This window comes from Notamacropus eugenii, chromosome 2, assembly GCF_028372415.1.
Source record: "Notamacropus eugenii isolate mMacEug1 chromosome 2, mMacEug1.pri_v2, whole genome shotgun sequence".
Lineage (NCBI taxonomy): Eukaryota > Metazoa > Chordata > Mammalia > Diprotodontia > Macropodidae > Notamacropus > Notamacropus eugenii.
Window position 1 is genome coordinate 425,641,525 of NC_092873.1, and position 22,163 is coordinate 425,663,687.

At 41.4% G+C, this 22,163-nt stretch overlaps 1 protein-coding gene across 2 annotated transcripts; it reads right to left on the minus strand.

Moving 5' to 3' along the window:
• Positions 1 to 3,916: 3,916 nt before the first annotated feature.
• Positions 3,917 to 22,052, minus strand: ATF3 (activating transcription factor 3). 2 transcript variants are annotated; one of them, XM_072647880.1, is made up of 4 exons: positions 21,675 to 22,052; positions 12,581 to 12,824; positions 8,293 to 8,400; positions 3,917 to 7,015 (listed from the first exon to the last, which is right to left on the minus strand). In XM_072647880.1, the coding sequence occupies exons 2-4, from the start codon at positions 12,818 to 12,820 to the stop codon at positions 6,818 to 6,820; spliced, it is 546 nt and encodes a 181-aa protein (XP_072503981.1). In that variant the 5' UTR covers positions 12,821 to 12,824; positions 21,675 to 22,052; the 3' UTR covers positions 3,917 to 6,817. The 2 variants fall into 2 exon arrangements, with proteins under 2 accessions (XP_072503981.1, XP_072503982.1); XM_072647881.1 differs by lacking the exon at positions 21,675 to 22,052 and adding an exon at positions 19,271 to 21,470.
• Between the last annotated feature and the right edge of the window lie 111 nt (positions 22,053 to 22,163).

Here is a 22,163-nt window from a genome sequence, read left to right on the forward strand (position 1 = left end):
GCTTTTCCATAGAAAATGCCTTCTTTTATGAGTTTGCCTTTAATTCAGGGCTTCCTACAAAGCTTGTATACCAATGGGGTGTGGGGAATGGTGCCATCATAAAATCCGTCTTCTCTCACCCCATAAAAACATTATGATAGGGAACCAGAGATTTTTATTGATATCTTTTGATATTTTATATTACCTGCATTTCAGTTTCCTCAACTATAAACTATGAATAATAATAACCCCTATTTCCCAGTGTTATTGTGAGGAAAAAGTGAAGTAATATTTGTAAAGTGTTTCACATAGGGTCTGGAACATAATAGGTGCTTAATAAGTACTTGTTTCCTTGCTTTTTTTACATTTTCCTGTATCCTTCCCCTCTCTTCTCCCACATAGCCCTCTCTTAGATGATCAACTTTTGCAAAAGAGAAAGAAGAGGGGAAAAAAAGTCAACACTAATCAGCATACTGAAAAAAATCTGACATTGTATGCAATGGCACCAAGAATTCTTAAAGCTGAAACAGACCTTGGAATCCAACTCTGTCATTTTTTAGATGAGGAAACTGAGGTTCAGAGAGTATAAGTGATTTTTCTAAGATCATACAACCATCAAGAGGCAAATTTGGGCTTCAAACCCAGATCTCATGACTCTTAGCCCAGTGTACTTTCTGTTGTTCCATGGAAGATGTTGGGGGGAAGTTGGGGAGAGGAGATAGTTATTAGTAAACAGAATATTTCATTACTTATTTTTATAGTTAAGGTGTGTTGAGAAAGTCCTTCTTCTTAACAAATGTGCCCTCCCCCCCAACCTATGAGATGATGCTTCAAATTCCATCATTAGAGTTTGGTTCTTTTGTGTTGAAAGACTGTCCTATGTGAAAATATCGGTGCTATTGAGAAAAGTAATATATTAAGCTCTTGTCAATCACTTATACCTTAGCATAAATACATTCCCAAGCTTCTTTTCCTAGAGTTGGTTTTGTTAAGGAGAGGATGGGAAGAGCATTTGGAAACTAGGGACCTGTGGTTAGAATGGAATCTATCACTGGGGAACAGATTATCACTGAAAGGAAAAGTGTGGGGAACACTAGAGAGCAGTTGCCATTTCTGAAGGCTTGCTTCAGGCTGATCCCAGTAATAGGCACAGCTGGAAGGCAAGTTAGGCTTCTTGGAGAAACAGCATGGCCCTATGAAGCCACAGAGAATTCTTATTGTATCATCTCTATCCTATCTCTGGCAGAAGCAGGAAAAGTGAGAGAAGAGACAGAAATCTCCTGGAACTAATTTTGGGTTTCGTTTCCAAGACCTTATTCCTCTAAACCTGCAATGGGAAATAGTGTAAAGTTGGAAAATAGCTTGACATTCCCCTCTTGTAACGATTAAATGAAAAGATTTAGAGGAATTCTGAAGCTGGCTTTTGAATAAGAAATCCCCAAATTTATTTAGCATCTAAGTCTCAGTTCTATGGTGGGGGAGAGTGAAAGCTTTGGTTCAAAATAACCACTGGAATTATCCATAGAATTTAGAACAGGAAGAGACCTTGGAGACCATCTAGTCCAATTCCTTAGTTTCACAGAAGACAAAACTAAGGCCTAAAGAGAGGAAATGTTATACAGGTAACAAAAACAATGATGATAATAATAACCTTATAACAATAACTAGCATTTACATAGCACTTACTATATTCCAGATTCTGCACGAAATGCTTTACAGATATCTCATTTGACCTTCACAACCACCCTGAGAGATATTATTATCCCTATTTTTTCAGTTGAGGAAACTGAGGCAAACAGAAGTTAAGACAATTCTAATCTGGTGTTCTTTCCCCAAAAAACCTTTCCAATTTAATCTCCCCATTTGACAGATGAGGATAATAAGGTGAAGAGAAATTAAATGACCAAACTAAGAGCACCTAGGCATTGAGGTTTAGCAGTGGATAGAGCATTGGATTTGAATCAGGAAAATCTGAGTTTCAGTCCTCCCTCAGACTCTTGGTTCGCTATGTGATGCTGGGTAAATCAGTTAACTGCTGGCTGCCTCAGTTTTCTCACCTGTAAAATGAGGGTAATAATAGCACATACCTCCAAAGGTTGTTGTTACAATCAAAGGAGAAAACATTTAATTTGCTTTATTAAAGCACTACGCAAATATTAGGTAGGGAGGCAAGTAGTAGTAGTAGCAGCAGCAGCAGCAGCAGCAGCAGCAGCAGCAGCAGCAGTAGTAGTAGCAGCAGCAGCAGCAGCAGCAGTAGTAGTAGCAGCAGCAGCAGCAGCAGCAGTAGTAGTAGCAGCAGCAGCAGCAGCAGCAGTAGCAGCAGCAGCAGCAGTAGTAGTAGCAGCAGCAGCAGCAGCAGTAGTAGTAGTAGTAGCAGCAGCAGCAGCAGCAGTAGTAGTAGCAGCAGCAGCAGCAGCAGCAGTAGTAGTAGCAGCAGCAGTAGTAGTAGCAGCAGCAGCAGCAGCAGCAGCAGCAGTAGTAGCAGCAGCAGCAGTAGTAGTAGCAGCAGCAGCAGCAGCAGCAGCAGCAGTAGTAGTAGCAGCAGCAGCAGCAGCAGCAGCAGCAGCAGTAGTAGTAGCAGCAGCAGTAGTAGTAGCAGCAGCAGCAGCAGCAGCAGCAGCAGCAGCAGTAGTAGTAGCAACAGCAGCAGCAACAAGAGCAGCAGCAGAGGAAGTATTTGAATCCAAGCCTTTTCATTCCAATCCTGTGTTTGCTCTATTATACCGTTCTTATGCCTTGTGCCAGCACAATTTGGATCTCTCCCATTCTCCTAGACCACCACTGTTAAGAATAATAAGTAGGGCAGGCTAGCTGGGCATTGCCCTAGGGCTTTGAATTTAGAAGGCACTGAAAGCATTGTCAGGCATTTACTAGCTTAGAAACAACAGAGCTCAGCACTTGGGAAGAATTAGTTAAAAAGGAAGGCACCAGATGGTTTGCTTGCTTCTTCTCCCCTATGGCTATACCCTAGTCAATTCCTGCTCCTCCATGTTCTATCCTCCTCCCCCAGCAGGAGCTTCTCCAAACCTTAGGGTCTTTGTCTATAAGGATTGGTATCCTGTTTCTAAAGATTGTTTAAGGGTATATTGTACGCAGTTTGCCCCAGTTCAATTTGTGCTGCCCAGGTACAAAAATGGCTAGTTATAGATTTCCCATGATCAATTCCATGAGAAAAGGAAATATTAGCTCTTAATAGAGAGATAGCCTGGATTCAGAGTCAGGAGAGACCTAGGTGAGAATCCTATCATTTGCTAGCCATGTGTTGGTGGTATGATGCTTAGCCTGCCAGCCAACTGCAAATGAGTTTCCATATTTATAGAACCGAAATAAAAAAAAAATAATTGTTCTGTCTCACAAGGTTGTTGTGAGGAAAGCATAAACCTCATAAATGTAAGTTCTTATTAGAAAAAAAATAGGGAGCATTATGGAGAATTTTGTTTTATAGGTTCTTAGAAATAGTTATTGTACACATAAAAATGTGAATGAGTATGAAGTAGAGAGCATGGAAGACTTCCCACTGAGATCCACATTGACCCACATGTCTCAGAGTGATCATAGCCCCGGTGTGTGCCAGACTGGGTGGGAGATAACTCTTTGTGATATCACAGAGTAGAGCCATAACTAGGGCAGGGCAATAAGGGCTTTGTGGCAGGGCACCAAAATTAAGAAGTCACAATGTCTCTTGCACTCCTTCTACAGTATAAAAACAACTGACCTTAGAACCTACTAAGCAAAAACAATTAATTAAAAAAGAAAGACTATAAGAGGCTTTCTCCTGACCCTCCCTTTTCAGCAACAGTCTCTGACTCTTCATCTTCTGCCCTGTCTTGTTTCCCTGCCCTCAAACTAAATTACCCTAGGTGCCAAAATTGCTAATTGTGATTCTGAATTACTTCCCACAGTGTGTGAGACCAGGATGAAAGAAATAACTCACAACTGCTTGTTCATTTTTTTATTAAAGTTTTAAAACATAAGCAACAAGAATAAAAAAAAAATTTTTTTCATGCATTTGTTTAACATCTCCTTAACAAGACACATTAAACAGCCTACATTTCTCCCCATCTCCTTAGTGGTGCCTGTTTCTTCTTTCTCCCCCATAACTCACTGCTGTTCTGGACAGTTTACAGATTAACTCTAGTTCTCTGACTTCTGGGCCCTGTTCAGCAACTGACAGAGCTAGATTTTTCTAATGGGCTAACAATAAACACAAAAGGAAGAAAACAGATTTACTTAAGACAAAAGTGAGGTACCTTGATCCTCTAGGCAGTGGTCAGATTATGAAAGCACTGCTGGTAACAAGTAGCGACAATAGGATGCCCACATCACAAATAATACACTAACAAAATCATGGCCTGAAGAATCAGGGACTTGATGAACTTGAATGGGAACAGGATTTAGAGCAAAACAGGGTAGGGTAAGTCCAACACTCTCAAATGACATGTAGAAACTGAGACCCAGAGGTTAAGTGACTTGTCTTGGGTCAAACAACAGGCCAGTAGTCCAGTCAAGGTCTGCTGACACCACACTAAGGGTCCCCAGCCAAGACATAAGAATTAATTTACCTTGGTACAAAAGTCTCTCTCAGTGCCAGTATCAGCAGCAGCTTACTGATTGATTTTCATTCCTGGCTAAACGTTTTATACAAATGGGGGCCAAGTAGAATAATTGGGTTCCATTACCAAAGTATAAAATTACTGGTTCATCAGTGAAAATGAAATGAGAATGCTTTTGTTTTAATAAATTGACCGGGCTTTCTTGAGGCAGGGAACGAACTTCCAAGCTAGAAGGGACCTTGGAAATCATATAGCCTAATCTCCTCATTTTACCTTGGGAAAACTAGGTATTGAAGTGGATAGAGTGCCAAGCCTTGAGTCAGGAAGACCTGCATTCAAATCTGGCCTCAGATAAACTCAATAGCTGTGTGATGCTGGGTGGGTTATTTACCTCCCAGGGTTGTTATAGGAATCAAGGGAGATAATAATTGTGAATCACCTAGCATATAGTAAGCACTACATAACAGTTATTATTGTAAGGAAACTGAGTCTTAAGAAGCTAAACTAAGTTGTTTAAGATCCCTGGTCAGGACAAACTGAACATCCTGCCTTCTAAAAGGCTAGTCAATTTTCCTTTGCACCATGATGACAACCATCTTTTTTCCCTCCTAAACCAATGTCCTTCCTCCTCTCTCTGAGCACACTGAAATACATTTATCTACAAAACATAAGATATCACAATACATCCAATTCAAATATAGTAAGATGTTTTGTTCTAGAAGCCTAAAGTTAAAAAGTCTCTGACGTGGTTGAAGAAAGTTCCCTCTTTGGCCATTGTTGCCTTGGGAGACACTGGTAGTTGAGGTATCACTAGGTTTGCTCTTCAGATACATATAATATCTTCACCATTAATGTAACTATGAAATTTGAAGTACATCATTTCTAGTAATGGCATCCCTTCAAAGTCAAGATGAAATTTAGAGAAAACATACACCAAGAAGAGGGGAACAATCCTCCAAATGAAAGAAACTAACACTTGTGTTTGCCATTTATTTTCAGTCTCATGGTTTATTAGATTGACTGGTTAAGAATATTAGGATAAATAAGGTTAATATTTCCTTTTACAGAAAACTGTAATGATATTGAATAAGCTTTAACAATCTGAGGATTTCACAGAAACATCAGAATTTTAACAGTTAGACAGTAACTGGGATACTTTTGACCAAGAGATCTACTCATAGTTGCAAACATCCTGGGTTCAAATTTTTTTTTAAAAAAAATTGATCACCAACAAAAAAAAAATGCATATCATTAATATCGCTGTCACTAAATCCTAAACTTCATCAGGCTTTGAACAATGACTGCAGTCAGCAATGAAAAAAGGAAAAAGATATTCTTTGTTTGTTCCGGCCCTAGATGTCACTCACAAGCTTTTAATAGCAGAGAAATCTAATCCTTTGCAGGTTACATTGCTTTTTCCAAGTGTTTTTGTAACCATCGTAACTAGGTTTACACTAGACTTCTTTTAAATAACACCCGTCAGTTTTGCTTGGGGTATCTTGTCTGCTCAGCAAGAAAAGAGCTTTCTCCTTTGGGGCAAAGCAGCAGTCACAGAGCGCTGCTCATCACGCTAAAATGCCAACTCAGTTGCTGAGTGTTTTACAAGAAGTTAAAGTTAGGGACAACTGCCCAAATCCCTCAGAATCCAGATCTGAGATGAGTCGTAGGAAAATCTGCACAAGTGTTATGAAAAAAAGAGAGGGAAGGGGAATGGGGGAATAAGTACAATGCTTGAGTCTGAAAATGAAGGCCTCAAGTACAGTAATTCCTGTAACATATCAGCATGTTTGGCTAGAAAGCATATTCCTGGCCACTGCAAAACATTGATCAACTCCACTGTTAGTCTGCTTCACCTACCAGAGGTCAATGGAGGGCAGGCTCTGTCCCACACCCACACCCAGACATACTGCTGACATCTATCACTGAAAGCCAGAATGTTTGTATCATTCAAACAAGACAAAGACAGGTACTGGACACTAGCAGGACACTAACCCATCTGCAGGGCTTGTCTGCAGCTTCTAGGAACAGCAAAGATGTCAAGTCCTAAAGACCTAGAGTCGGGGGCCCAAGACTTTCTTCCCTTGGACCAAACTCAACTCTCTGGATTGGTGAAAGTCATAGCTAAGCGAACATGATTTGTTGTGCTTAGCAAGGCCTCCCAGACAGCACTTGGCTACTAGGATCCTAGAAGTGCATAGTAAGTCAGATCTCCGATAACTTCGGGTTTCTTGGTATAGAAGTAAAGGAAAGGAGGACCACTCAATTGCCTCCACATCAATGCCTGCTTAACTCTGCAATGTTCCTTCTTTTATCTGTTGGATAAAGAGGTTCCTCTCATCTTCGGGTGTCCTCCCATTCTGAGCTCGGACGATACACGTCGGCCGGTGGAGGTTGAGCATGTATATCAAATGCTGCTTCTCATTCTTGAGCTCCTCAATCTGGGCTTTCAGCTCAGCATTCACACTTTCCAACTTTTCTGATTCCTGACAGAAGGGCACAAGTAACCAGGTATTATATTGAGGGCAACTGGCAAAAGGTCAAGTTCGAGTGACAATCCAGACTATGGACCCAAGCAGCTTGGCTTATAAAGAAGAAAGGAGGGCAGTGTCCAACTCCTCTTGACCAACTCTCAAGATGGCCTTTGGAAGGAACTTGATCTGTTTTCCCATTCATCAGAGAGAAATTTAATGACTCAGAGAGAACATGTTTATTAGGTACAGAGACCATAGTCCCTAGGACTTCTATATGAGCCTTCATAATGGATGGAAGTCTAACCTTTCTGAAATGGAGCCAGTATTCTAGAGTTGTGCCCAGGTATAAATTCTGCAGCCTCTTTACACCCAGGTAGTAGACTCTTAGGACTGTGGTTAAGCTAGGACAAAGTGAGGGCCTGTATTTGGGGTGGATAGGGAGGAGAGGAAGAAAACAGTAATGACTCAAGCCCTTAAACCAACAGATTCTTAACCTGTCTGTGAATTCAATTTTTAAAAATATATATTGATAGTCATATTTAAATGTATTTTTTTCCTTTGTAATTCTATGCACTTGTCTTATTTAAAAACTCTGAAAGGGTTCATAGCCTTAGACAGATGGCCAGAGATGTCCACAAGTTAAAAACCCTTCCTTAGACTATGCTCTACCTAGTAACCTGACATCAAAAAACTTTAACCTTCCTTTGGAGAAACTATACCATTCTTCTTTGTTGAGAAAAGGAGGAAAAGGGCTCAGACTGTATTTGGGGTGCAGAAGGAGAAACTGAGAGCAAACCACCTAAAAGAACACCTAGAGTATACAATAATTTGTACAGCTTAGAGAAATAATTTGTTGAAGGAAATTAATCAAAGGATTACAAAAACATGCCAAATTCAAGTTGGCAGCTTTCTTTTCTAGGAAAATGACTTGAATGAAACTTCTCTATCTGTACTGACGTGCCTAGTAGGATGCAAGCTGCCAGACTTGTAGAGACTAGCCAGGACTGATAAGGATCAACTAAAAGGAGAGAACCCTTTTTCACTTCTCACACCTGCCTTCTGGATTTCCAGATGCATCTTCATGGCACTGACAGCATTATCTTTTCCTACCCCTGGAGCCAACATTTCTATTGTTTCTATAAGAAGCTTATTGAACCGTTCTCCTCGGAGTAAAGGGGCCTATTTGGTTTTTATGCTGACAATTTCATTCCGCGCTCTGGAGGAGAAGCATCCAGTGGGCACAGGAAAAAGGGAGCACAGAAGCCAAAGACCGAAAGCCAGAAACTCACCTTCTGCAAACATTCTGTCTTCTCCTTCTTCTTGTTCCGACACTTGGCAGCTGCAATTTTATTTCTTTCCCTTCGTCTCTTTTTCCTTTCATCCTCTTCGGGAGCAAACTAATAAAAACAAAAAATACATCCTTTAATATGAGGGGAAAAAAATATCTCTGAAAAATTACTGCTTTTAAAAAAAAGTATTTTTTAATGTAGTGTTTTAAATACACTTGGTTCTGGAAGCTGGGGGTAGGGGGGTGTATGGGGGTGAGGGCAGAAAGGATAATAGAGTGTTAGACTTGTGGTCTTGAAGACATCAGTGCAAATCCTGCCTCAGACACTTAGTAGCTGTGTGACCTTGGGAAAATCACTGACCCACACTCAGCCTCAGTTTCCTGATCTGTAAAATGGGGATAATAAGAGTATCTATCTCATAGAGTTATTGTGAGGATCAAATGAAATCATATAAACAAAGCACTTTGTAGTCCCTAAAGCAGTGTATATATACATATGTAATATATATATATTATACATATATATGCTAACTATTCTTCACATCATTGGTGGCTAGTACAAATCATAACCATGTTGGATAGGGGAGGAAGAAGAGCCTTTTTGGGATAACTGTACACCCTTTCCAGGGTCAGCATTTTTCATCCAAGGTCCGGTTTGAAGGCTACATATCCTCCATGTTAATTTCCAGAGGAACTTTCATTGTGAACAAAATTCAGCTTGACTCATCACAAAATAAGAACCCCTGTGCTATGGAAGAAAGAATTTTCAAGAAATAAAAGTGTATGTTTGTTCTTTTTGTTTCAGTCCTATAGTTTTCAATGGTACAGTAAACTCCTGTTATGTGGAAACTACCCCCACTGAGGCAGATTTGCCCTTCAATCTGTTACAGAATCCTCAGGGGACCCTCAAACTTTAAAAGGCTTTCCTAGGGTTACACAACTAGGATGTGTCAGCCTTCCTACCCATTATTCACTATAACAAACTGCCTCTATTGTGCACTTATAAAATTACTTAAGAAATGCCCTTTCTTGAACTTTGAGGTAGTGGAAAGAAGATTGGACTTGGAATCAGTTCAATTTAATGAGCATTTCTTAAGTACCTACTATGTGCCAGGCACTAGAAGCACTCAGAGGATCTTGATTTAGAGTCTGACAGTGAAGTTTATTATCAGAGTGACTTTAGGCAAGTCACTTAACCTGCCTAGATCTCAGTTTCCATCACTGTAAAATAAGTGGATTGGACACTACACGCTATTTCTAAATAGAATTTCACTCTAGTACTAAATCCTACAGTCCCCCTGTATTGCACCAGAAGGTGACTGCCTGCTTTGCCTATGCCTGGCTCTGAAATGCTCAGAGGTGAATCATGGTCTATTCTGACTCAGCTCTTACACTTACAACATGAAGGATATTTATGACTCCTTGTTTTTTTCTTATGGAAGATCCCAAAGTCTGTTAGAGGAGTGTGAGAATCTGGGGTTCCTGGGGCAGGCTGCCAATTTCATGCTATGTTTTTATTAACTTCCCAGAGACTGGCATGTTGTTACCTTTGGACCAGAAATTACAATCATTCTAAGGGCCCACAATCAAACTCTGCCCTCACTGTAATTCCATGAAGGAGATGAGGAGAGCCAGCAGCCAGGCTATCCATCCATCCTGTTCTCATAGCAGAAGTCAGATGATAAGTAAAGAGTGCACAGGAAGGTTTTAAATTTCTTATTTATCACAATTATGGCCAGTGTTTGAAGGACTAGTCATAAGATGGAAGGGGACTTAAAACTTACTAGTAGAATTTTCCCTCATGTTATAGATGAGAGAACTAAGGCCCAGGGAGGTTAAGTGACTTACCCAAGGGTATTAGAAATGGAGTTTGAACCCAGCTTTAATGACTAAAGGGCCAGTGTTCTTTTCCATATATCATACTGCCTCCTACATGTAGCAAAATGACCTGATAACCCCTGATTCTAGTATGAATGAAATATAAGGAAATGAAATTCAATGTGTCTCTAGGACCAGCCAGGAACCAAATGATCTTGAGGTCCCTTTCTGCTATTGCATTGCAGATTTTTTTTAATAACCACATTCAGATCCCAACATCATCTAAAAGACTTGATAGGAAATAATTCCCTCCTTCCTCTCCTCTCCTTCCTTCCCTCCCTTTTCTTCCTTCCTTCCTTCCTTCTTTCCTTCCTTTCTCCTTCCTTCCACAACAGTCTCCTCATTTCACCCAGGTCTGAAGTACAAGAGCTACTCATGGACCCAATGCAACTATCAATTCATCCCTCCTTTGGCAACTTGGTGGTCCCCTGTTACTAGGGGCTCAGTAGTGCAGTGGATAGAGCACTAGACCTGGAATTAGGAAGCCCTCAGTTCAAATCCAGCCTCAGACATGTCATTAGCTTGACCCTAGGCAAGTTACTTAACCCTGTTTGCCTCAGTTTTCTCATCTGTAAAATGATCTGGAGAAAGCAATGACAAACCAGGATCTTTGCCAAGAAAAACCACAAATGGGGGTCACACAGAGTTGGATACAACTGAAAGCTTGGCTTTGGTTTCCTTATCTATAAAATGGGGTCAACAACACCTACCACCGAGGGTTGTTGTAAGGATCAAATGAAATATTTGCAAAGTCCTTTTGCAAATCTTAAGGCACTATACAAATATTGTTTTATTATTAATTAATGCTGAACTCAGTGTGAATACTTGAACTGTTTAGACCACTGCAGCTCAGAATTCCCAAGCTTGACATCTGCCAGCCTCAGCCTCTCTGCTAGCTAGGATGACAGGTGAGGACCAGACTTTCACATCACCTTTAACTTTTACATACAAGCCTGGGAGAAAAATAGCGCCAGTGTTCATAGTTCAGAAGCTAAGTACTGCACCCAGGATTCCACCAGTTGGTAGAGCTCGGCATCAGTCTGAACTATTCTAAGACCAATTTTCTTTCTACTGCATCATGCTATCTCTCTGAGAAGCAGTGACAGCTGAGGTCCCAGGTGGAGGTCTGGACCCCAAGCCTATACTTTAGAACAAAAGTTAATTGCAAGAATAGCAGCAGGGCCACTGTCAGGCCCCCATCCTGTCACCACTTCTATAAAATACAACTCCCTGAGGGCTACAAGAAAGACGAGGGGAAACCACAGAGTGTCAAACCAAGAATTCTTAAGCAGCTATAAGTTACCTTCTGACTTTAATCTGGCTCCACTCTAGCCTTCTAGCCTTATTATGCATGTTCACCTCAAACAGATTCTACAGCTTGACCAAACAGGCTGTCCTCATGCTGAACACTCCATCTCTGGGTCTTTGCCCTGGCTGTCTCCCGTGCCTGGAATAGACTCTTTCTTTAACTCTGTCTCTTAGGATCTGATTTCCTGAGGTCAGCATTAACAGCACCTTCTGAGATTTTTCTCTATGGCCCCCTTCTAGTCGCCTCCACCCCCTCCCCATTATCTTGTACCTACTTGTTATATACTTATGTGTGTATGTCTTTTCTCCCAATAGAATGTCTGCTGTCTAAGGACAGGAACTGTTTCATTTTTGTCTTTTAACTTGTGAAGTCTAGCATAGTGCCTGGCCCATAAATAGACGCTTTAACTAAATGTTTTTTGATTGATTGTCTTTTAGATTTGGGTCAAACTGACTTTACCCCAACAGGGATAAAATGCCCAGGTATGTCAGATTTAACAAAGACCTTTCACATAGAAGTATGACCCAAAGGGGTCCCCAAATCCTACTCCAAGTCTCAAAATTCCACAAAAAGACCCTTCAGCTTACAGAAATATCTTTACAGAGACTATTTCCAGAAAAAAGGCATCCTTCTCTATAGTATTTTCTCGTCTTGTGAAAGAAATAATGGTAGCTAAGCTTTTGCAGTTACAGACATCAAAAAAGTATACTATTATATTAAGAAAGGTACCAAATTGAATATTAACCCGTTAAGACCTGAATTATCTGCAAGTATTTAATCAGAAAATCAAGGAAACTTCCTTGGGTCAGATCTGAGTACCTGCAGGTCAGGGCTCCCTCCCTGACAACAGCAAACATGAGAAGATATGGTAATTTTCTTGTATGATATTCTCAAAGATTAGGGATGGACCCTACACTTCTTTCTCTTCTATAATAACCTCCTATGGCTCTATCACCTTACATCTTGCTCTAAATTCTTCCAGAGCTCATGCATGCTTATTTTGGGCCCATTCAGCCCTCCTCCTCAGCTAGAGTGCCTCTGTATGTCAGCTTGGAGAGACCTCAAGAAAGCAGAGCCTTGGACAGGTGCTCAGTAGAAGTACCTCGGCTTTCATGATGGACATCTCAATGGGCCTGTCGCTCACTGTGACGGACTCCAATGTGGCAGACATCCTGTGGCAGAGATGCTTGTTTTGGATGGCAAACCTCAGCTCTTCCTTCACCAGAGGGGTGAGTGTTGTGAAATCTTCGAATGCCAGAGATGCAGCAGGTGACAGGCAGGGGACAATGGCTGTTGCGCTGACTTCCGAGGCAGGGACCTGGCTTGGATGTTGAAGCATCATTTTGCTGAAAAAGACCAAGATCAAAAAGGACTGCCCTCAGGAACAAGCCCAAGACCTTCCCCCGAGCAAAGCACAACCAGTCCTACACAGGAGAGTTTGATTCAGAGGATTTGGGGCTGGAAGGGACCTTACTATACCTCCCTCATTTTACAGATGAAGAAACTGAGACCAGAAGAAATCAGCCTCTGAGTTTGTTTCCAACTAAAATTAGTAGTTGTTGATCTTAATGCTTCTTAATGTTCTCAACAGAGTAGATAATATAATAATAACAAAAGTATAATAACTAGCATTTTTATGGTGCTTTAAAGTTTGCAAAACACTCTGCAAATATTGTCATTTTGTCCTCGCCTCAATCGTGGGGTAGAAGTGCTATCCTCATTTTACAGATCAAGAAACTGAGATAGGCAGAGGTCAAGTGACTTGCCCTGAGTCATACAGCTAGGAACTGTCTAAAGCCACCTTTGAATTCAGAGCCTTCCTGACTCCTGGTTATTGCATCATCTAGCTTGCTGCATTGATGACAAGGGTTAACAATGGAAACCAGGAACATGGACACCTGAGGCTGTGCTCCACTCACAAGAACCATCACATATGTGCCCCTCCCCACAGCAGTTCTTTATTTTATGATGTTTTTCACATCATACTGGCCAATCCACATAGATGTTTTCAAAGCTCCCTTTAAAAAGAAAGTTAGAAGAGCATCTGAAATTAGGGGAAACCTTTCAGTGGGTGAAAATAAGAGGGAAAGAGTTGCCCAGAGCAGGGAAGAAAGGGAGGTGGAACTTCAGTTTCTGCACGTTAAATTGTATAATGGACAATAATTGCTTAGTGATCTAAGTTACGTCAGTTACTTATCTCTTATCTACTTATTACCTATCTGTTAAAGTACTTCTAAGCGTTGACTATGGAACAGTTGATAAAATAAAGGAAAAGAACGAAGTGTGTGTTTCTGCTTCACAGGGGTTGGAGAGGAATTCCTGTTATGAACAAGTGTGACATTTCTGGGAAGATATGGACAGGTTCGATTAACCTTAAGAAGACAGACTACAAGAGACACACCCCTGCCACTCCGTTCTCCCCAATTATTTCACTTCTCTCAGTCTTAGTTTCTTCAAATGAGAAGAAAGTAAAAAAAGAGGCTAAACCCAGATTCAAGGGTGTTCTGGAGCCAGGTCAAAGCTAGGGAAAGCTAATAGTTAAATTTTCAATGTGAACACTTATACCTCAGAAAACACTATAAGTCAATTCTACATTTTCTGTTCTGTTGATCATTTAGACTTACAAAAGTGATGGTAAAATGTTAATAATAAAGATTAAACTTAAAAGTGTGTCCCACAAATATTTTTTTCTCCAAAAAACTGATTGTTAAAACATTTGCCAGCACAGAGCTGACAAGGTGACTTACTTCTAAGAACTTTGCAGTTCAAAAATTTATGATCCTATGATCTAATGAACAAGAATGAAAAATGAGTAGCAAAGTATGTACAGAGATGTAGGGTTAGGAGAACAAGCATAGGACCAGGGATGGGACTGCAGGCTCTCATCTGCCACTGACTTAGCAAGGCACATCTTCTTTAGGCCTCAGTTTTCTAAACAATAAAATGAACCAAAAGTGAACTAAATGAACTCTAAGGTCCCTTTCAACTCTTAGGTTCTATGATCAGGGTACAGCTAAAAGGAAAACCTAGGAAAGGTTTTTTCATTTTGGAATTTTCAACTACAAATCTGACTCCCAAGCTATTGCATATCCTCCAAGTGATGCTCCAGTGCCCTTCAAAGAACCAAGCCTACATTCACACAAGCCTGCCCAGGCGTGACTTCCTCCCTGCTGCTGCCTGTGACATTCTGTGGGGATGACTGCAAGGTAACACTCAGGCCAGGAAGTACCTCCTCCTCTGTCTCTCCCTGTCTGGCCAATTGATAAGGTGTGGGGGAGGGAGAGGATGGTGGTAGAGCTAATTAACAAAAGAAAATGAATTAACATTTTTGTTGTTCTGTCCTGTCTGAGTGTTCATCACCTATTTGTTGTTTGCTATTTCTTTCTCTAGTTTATTTTACAGATGAGGAAATTGAAGCAAACAGGGTTAAGTGACTTGTCCAAGGCCACATAGGTTGTATCTAAGGCCAGATTTGAACAATGAAGATCAGTTTTCCTGACTCCAGGTCTGGCACTCTATCCACTATTTGCCCAGGGTAAAACTCGAACACAGACTCCTTTCCTCTGGGATATCCATTTATGAGTTTAAATTCCCTCTGTTCATTCTTGCTTCATGAATTCACCTTATTATTATTTTTTCTCTTTCTTCACTTTTTTTGCTCTTTATTGGAGAGATTAAGAAAAGGCTCTTGGGCTGAATGTTCAAAAGAATATAGGTCTAGAGCTAGGAGGAATCTTAGAGATCACCCATCTAACATACTCATTTTACAGATGAGGAGACTGAGGCCCAGAGAGGCTAAGCCATACAGTCAGTAAGTGGCAGAGCCAAGATTTGAGCTCTGACTAAACTATGTCTCTTCCTACTACACTGAAGGTCAACCAGAAACTCTTTACGGAGTTGCCAGTCTGTATGGATGTGTCCACAAGCAGGCATGGTATGCTATATATTTTACAAGCATATGCTTTTGTGTCTTTTAAGCCACAACGCCTTCTTGCACACACTGCTGTTAATGATACAAGAAGTTCATTTATGTGGTGCCTGGTTGTTAATAGAATCACATAATCATATTGTCACATATGAGGCCCTTTCTTTACTTATAACAATCCTAGGAAATAGTTAAGGATAGAAATGCCCTACTGAGTTGGGCCTATTTCTCTAGCCCAACAAGATGGTACCTTTGACAAAGTCCCTGGAAAGGTATGATAGCATCCCCTCTTTTCACACACACCCTCAGATCTTCAAAAGTTAAAGATACTCTCCTCAAATTCCCTTTGGAGACCTTATCCAGGGGTGAGGAACCTGTGGCCTCAAGGCCACATTTGGCCCTCTAGATCCTTGATTGTGGCCTTTTGACCACGTCCAAGTTTTACAAAACAAATTCTTTTATTAAGAGGATTTGTTCTGTGAAGCTTAGATTCAGTCAATGGGCCACACTTGAGGACTTAGAGGGCCATGTGACCTCAAGGCTGCAGGTTTCCTACCCCTGGATACATACATGTTGCTTCCCCCTCCCCAATAGAATGTAAACCCTTAAAGGACAGTAGTTTTTTCTGATTTTTCTTCTTTGTATATCCAGTCAGGCCTAGGAGAGATATTTAATAAATATCTGTTGAACAGAGATGAAACAACTGATTCAAGATCCCCAGAGCTTTGAATGCTTAAGGGTAGGGGATCTGTTTACTCTTCTGATAGACCTAAAAAATGTAAGCAATTCTGCTCCCAAAGCCCTGGCTCATGAATCAGAAGAGATGTACCTATATCCTTTAATCCTAGAAAGCTAGAAGGATACTCCTTTCTGACAGGTTATAAACTTCCCTAAGAATTCAGCCTTCCAGAGTCATCATCTGAACATTCTCCCCTGCATTCTCCTTTCGCCTCCCATCCCCAATGTTATTAAAAACCAAATAGTTCAGTGATGGAATCCAGAGACACCATCAGCTAACCCTTTGTTCTTAGGAATGGTTGCCTTCTAGCAGGGTAGCTCTATATAATGAATTCTACCAGATTTGAGAGGCAGTCCATTTTCTCAACGGACCAGGTTTATTAATGAGCACTCATGGCTGGTGGTCTGCCTGTCTCAAGACCTGAGAAAAGTTTTCTTTTTCTTTCTCAGTATAAAAAGTCAGTATTCCTAATGGAAGAAGATGAAGAATGGTAATGTTGTGGAATGTTCCAACTAAAAGCACTACCTTAAATGATTTAGGTCAGAGGGGTGGGGATCCTGTAGCCTGAAGGCCACATGTGACCCTCTTGGTTCTGTTTTGACTATTCAAAGGACCTAGAGAGCCACATGTGGCCTTGAGGCTACAGGTTCCCCAAAAAGTATGAAAATCCTTTCAAAAAGTTCATCAAGTACATTGGACTATATTTTGGGCCTTGGAATCAGGAAGATGTAGGTTCATATCCAACCTCTGATATTTTTGCTAGCTGTGTGACCCTAAGCAAGTCACTTAAACTCTATGGGCCTCAGTTTTCTCATTTGTAAAATAGGGATAAATAACAGTTTCTACCTTACAAGATGATGTAAGGCTCATTTGAGATAATGTAAAGTGTTCTGTGAACTTTGAAGAACTATATAAATAGGAATGATTATTATTATGGTTTCTCCCCAAATCAAAAATTTTAATTCTTTTGATAATTTCTAGAAACTTTTACTTTCTCTCATTAAATATAATTGCCCTAGATTTAGGCATACAGCCAAATAAGCAAAATAAAAGGTTTACTTAATTATTTATATAATCTAACCCAAGCAAACCAATATCTCAAAAAACCCTAAGTAAATTTGTTTGGGGCTAGCCACACATCGCCCAGACTGTTTGCGTTGATAATTGCCCAGATTCCTTTTGCCAAGTCATCTTTACTTTGCTGGGACCTGAAATATCTGAATTGTTTCTACTTAATCATAAATGTCATGACTTTCAGTTTCTTCATTTTAAAGAAAATGAAACTCTCCATGGTTTATTCCCTTAACAGATAAACATTTCTGGGAACCTGGCTCCCACATTTTACTTCTGAGTGGTTATAATTACCCTGAATTTTCACTTTCAATTTTCATATCTCTCCTATAAACCTCCCCCATGAAATATTATGCTTTATGATATGATGACTCCAATGTAGGCATTTTATTGACCACTCATTCTGGTTCCTTCGCCCTGTTAACTTGAAGACAGGGCAAATAATGCCATTCTGGGATTCAGAAAATACTGGTTCTAGCTCCCTCACTAAACAGCTCAGATACCAAAGGTCGCTAAGTCTCAACCTCTCTGTGCTTCAATTCTTTAATTTATAAAATAAGACCATTAAGATGTGCCCTAAGAGTTGGACTGAGGGTTAGCTTTCAGCAAGCCCCCAAGTAATTCTCTATGACTAAATTACAATCTGTATTATGGAGGAAATTTAAAGGCAGTTTAGAAGGTGTTCTCATACCAAGAGCTCCCTATATCAATAAAATCCTATCTCTAGGCCCTATACCTCCAAACTGATCATTTAGTTGTGATGATTGATTTTTAACTCACTATAGGTAAACACCCAAAGTGGAGACCATCCTACTCATTTCACAGATGAGAAAACTCAGCCTCAAAAAGATAAAATAACTTTCCTAAAGTCACACTACCAATAAGTGATAATGCATGTAAAATGCAGTTTAAAAACACAAAATGCTGTATTTTGTTGTTGTTTAGTCATTTTCAGTCGTGTCTGGCTCTTTGTGACCCCTTTGGAGGTTTTCTTGGCAAAGACACTGGAGTGATTTGCCCTTTCCTTCCCCGGTTCATTTTTATAGATGAGGAAACTGAGGCAAACAGGGTTAAGTAAGTGACTTGTCCAGGGTCACCTAGCTAATAAACAAATGTCTGAGGCTGGAATTGAACTCAGGTCTTCCTGACTCCAGGCCCAGCACTCTACCTATTTTGCCACCTAAGTGCCATACAAAGAAGCATATTACATAGATTGGGTGGCCCCGTTTTTAGTTTCATATCTCAGGTATTAATTTTTCAGTCTGTTGGGATTAATCAGAGATTAATCAGTCTGGTTGCTGATGCAGTTAAACCCAATTAATTAGGAGTTAATTTTAACCATTAGGCATTCATCTTGGCTTGAAGCCTTTTCTGTACTCTCATTGACCTCTAGGCTTCCCCAACACACCCAATAAATTCTACTCCCACTATTTGCTAGCAGCAGCAATTCCCAACCAGCATTATGAAGTAGTTTCACGTACAGGAAGCTGTTTCTCCCCTGAAAACTTTTGTGGTGTACTCATCATGTCCTTCCTTCTACTGATTGGGCAACACTGAGAGCAAATGGCCCTGTTACATAGCCAACATTAAAAAAAAAAAAAGGCATCCTAAATGATGCCATCCTTGTCTAGGAGGAGATAGAGCCAAGGGTTCTTCTACTACTATGAATTATAATTCCCTTATTATAATTCACTTAGGCTGAATACCATCGTCAAGAACCTCAGTTGCCCATCAGACCACCCAAGGCTCCAAGCAATGTCCCAGGGAAATATTCACAGGCTTAAGACAGAAACACAGAAGGGGGAAAGGAAGAGGAAGGTAAAAGGAAATGACCAAGTAGATGAAGATAAAAGGAGAAGAGAGAAGTCTTTTGGGGGGAATGGTTACCAATAACAAATTCACGTGCTTCTAATGTTCCAGGCTACAACCTATCTCATAACTGTCCCTTTCATAGCAGTACTACAGGATAATACAGAGGCAGCTAGGTGGCACAGTAGATAGACTTCTGGGTCTGCAATCAGAAAGAGCTGAGTTCAAATATGACTTCAGACACTTACTTGCTGTGGAATTCTGTGCAAGACAATCAACCTGTTTGCCTCAGTTTCCTCATCTGTAAAATGGGGATAAAAATGTCACCCCATAATAATAATGTAAAGATCCAATGGGATAATTATTGTAAAGAGGCTGGCACACAGTAAGCACTATATAAATGTTAGTTATTATTATTATCAATAGTATCACAATTTACCTAATGCTTTAAGGTTTACAGAGCAGTTTCTATGCTACAAAAGTTCTATTTGATGGGTAGAACAAATGTTCTTATCTCCTTCTTACAATGGAGAAAGCTTGAGCTCAGAAAAGTCAACTTTTTAAATATCTGAGTCCTTTTGGACCCAGACACAACCCTGCCAGTGAGGAAATCCCCTCTATCAATGCAGGCTGGTACTTTATCTAACACTTAAAATCTTAGGGAGCTAACCAGAAGATTGGGTTGTTAAGTAAACTGGCCAGAGTCACAAAGTCAGTACGTGTCAGAAGAAAAACTGGAACCCAAAAGGACTGAACTCACTCTGCTAAACCACTGCTGCATTAATTAATATTTAGTCCCAATTAATTTTATTAGATTCTACAGCATTCTATTTACCTGGGAAGCAGAAAGAAACCAAAATGTTGCTTCTTTATTTTAAAGATCAAGGGAGACTGAGTCCCAAATGAAAGAATATTCCAAAGTTATGTAACTACTTGGCGACGGGATGGAGCTGGGACTTGAATCCTAATCAACAAGTTTCAAGCAGAGTGACTTTTCCCTGTCAGGGTGCCTTTGAAAGCTTCCTTATCCCAAACCAAGGCAGAAATTAATAGATTCGTGTAAGTGTTACTGAGGCAGAAGAGAAGTAAAAGGAGTTAAAAAATAGGAAAAGGGGAAAGAATGAAAAAGAAGTGGAAAGAGGGGGAGGGTAGAGAGGAGAGGAGAAAGGAGAGAAAGGACAAAGAAAGAAAAAACAGAAAGAAGAGGATTCCTGAAACAATTGCCTTGGTTGCCACTCAGTGATACCATTGCCTCAATTTACCCTACAGTGATACAAATAGCCATTTTGGGCCCCCAACCCTTCTTATTATCTTTGCTTTGACAGGTTTATATAATAATAATAATGATCTATAATCTACCACCTTTGATGTCATTTAGTCTAACCCCCTTCCAGTTTGTAAAGCCCCAAATAATGTCCATAGCTATCGTCACATTTTATCCTTTTGTGAGATAGGAAAGGTAGATAATATTCACGCCCCCCCCCCCCCCCCGCCCCAACTGATGCCTAGGGATATCAAACAAATGTATTATTTAAGGACACACCGATAGCGAGGGAGGTAGGGAGGAAAGAGAAGATGAGGATAGGGCAGAACCCACAAAAATAGAACTGACTCTTTCATTAGCCATCCTACCTCTTGATTTTTAGAATGACTGCCACCGTTAGGGGACAAAGACTCCTTAAATGGATGAGAAAGTAATAATAATTTTTAAAAAGTGAGACAGAAAAAAAGCGAATCAGCAAGAAGAAAGCACCAACAAGCAATCCAAAGTCAGACATTCTGCGGTGGCAGACACGACCATCATTTTAAAGGCTCCCTCTTCCTTCGTCCCCAGGGCCAGGAAACTAGTACTAAACTTCAAACTAAGTTTCGCTCCTCAACCAGAGAGGGCTCCCGCAGCCTTTGCTCTGCATTCTCTCCCGGATACCCCCCACAGTGGGCGCGATTGCTCCCCCTGAGGTCCACCCGGTCCCCATTCATCCAAAACCCGTCTCTAGACTCTAGGGAGAGGAGTAGGGGGAGTTGCGGGGGAGGGGGAGAAGAAATAGAGGAGCTCAGGATCCTCCTAGGGGTGGGGAAGGAAGGGGAGGCTGGCGTCTGGGAGAACGCTTAAGGGCAATCTGAGATACCCCTTAACCTCTCTCCCCTCACCACCCCCACCCCTGGGCTTCCCCACAGTCACCTCCCAGTCCGGGTAAGTTAGCCAGGAGAAGAAATCGGAGAGTATCCCAGCGTGTGTGACTGGGGGAGTCCTGGGTCTGGGGGGAGTCTCTCTCCCCCTTTACTTACACACACACACACACACACACACACACGAGAGAGAGAGAGAGAGAGAGAGAGAGAGAGAGAGAGAGAGAGAGAGAGAGAGAGAGAGAGAGAGAGAGAGAGAGAGAGAGAGAGAGAGAGAGAGAGAGAGAGAGAGAGAGAGAGAGAGAGAGAGAGAGAGAGAGAGAGAGAGAGAGAGAAACTTTTTGAACTGTTGAGAAACCTCTAGGAGTGTGCGATCAAACTTCCCATTGAGTTCTTTCGGCACTGGTGGGAGTCCCACAGTCTCCAAGAGATGATGGGTTCGAGCCTGGGTGTTATTAGGGGAACTGAACGGCGGGAGGCCGACAGGTAAAAAGTCACCCCCCTTCCCCGGGGCTCACTTACCTCTCTTCTGACTCCGCTCCTTCCTGACAGTCGGCGGATGGAGCTGGGCCGGGGCTGTCCGGGGCCGAGAGGTGAAGGCGCCTCGCTGGAGCTAAGGCTTGAGGAAGGGAGGTGGTATCCGAGCCCAACGCCTTGGAAGCGGAGGCGGTGTCTGCCCTGCTGCCGCTGCCGCCGCCGCTGCTGGGGCGAGCAAAGCTCTTCTCTCCGCCTCGTAGGTTGGGATTCTGACTAGTAGCGAGGTTGCATCACCCCTTTTTATATAGTGGGGAGTGCTGGTATTTACACTGGGTTGCCAGTCTCGGGCTGACGTAATGCTATTAATAGCTTCCCAGAGAGAACTAGCAAGACTGGGCTGGAGAAGAGGAGGAGGACTGGGAGGGGCTAGGGAAAGGCAGGTGGGGGGGGCCGAGAAGGGAGGGACGACGGTGATGCAAGGCCCCCGGGGTGTGGGGGGGAGAGGGGAGGAGCTAGGGAGAGGAGCTCTCTCTG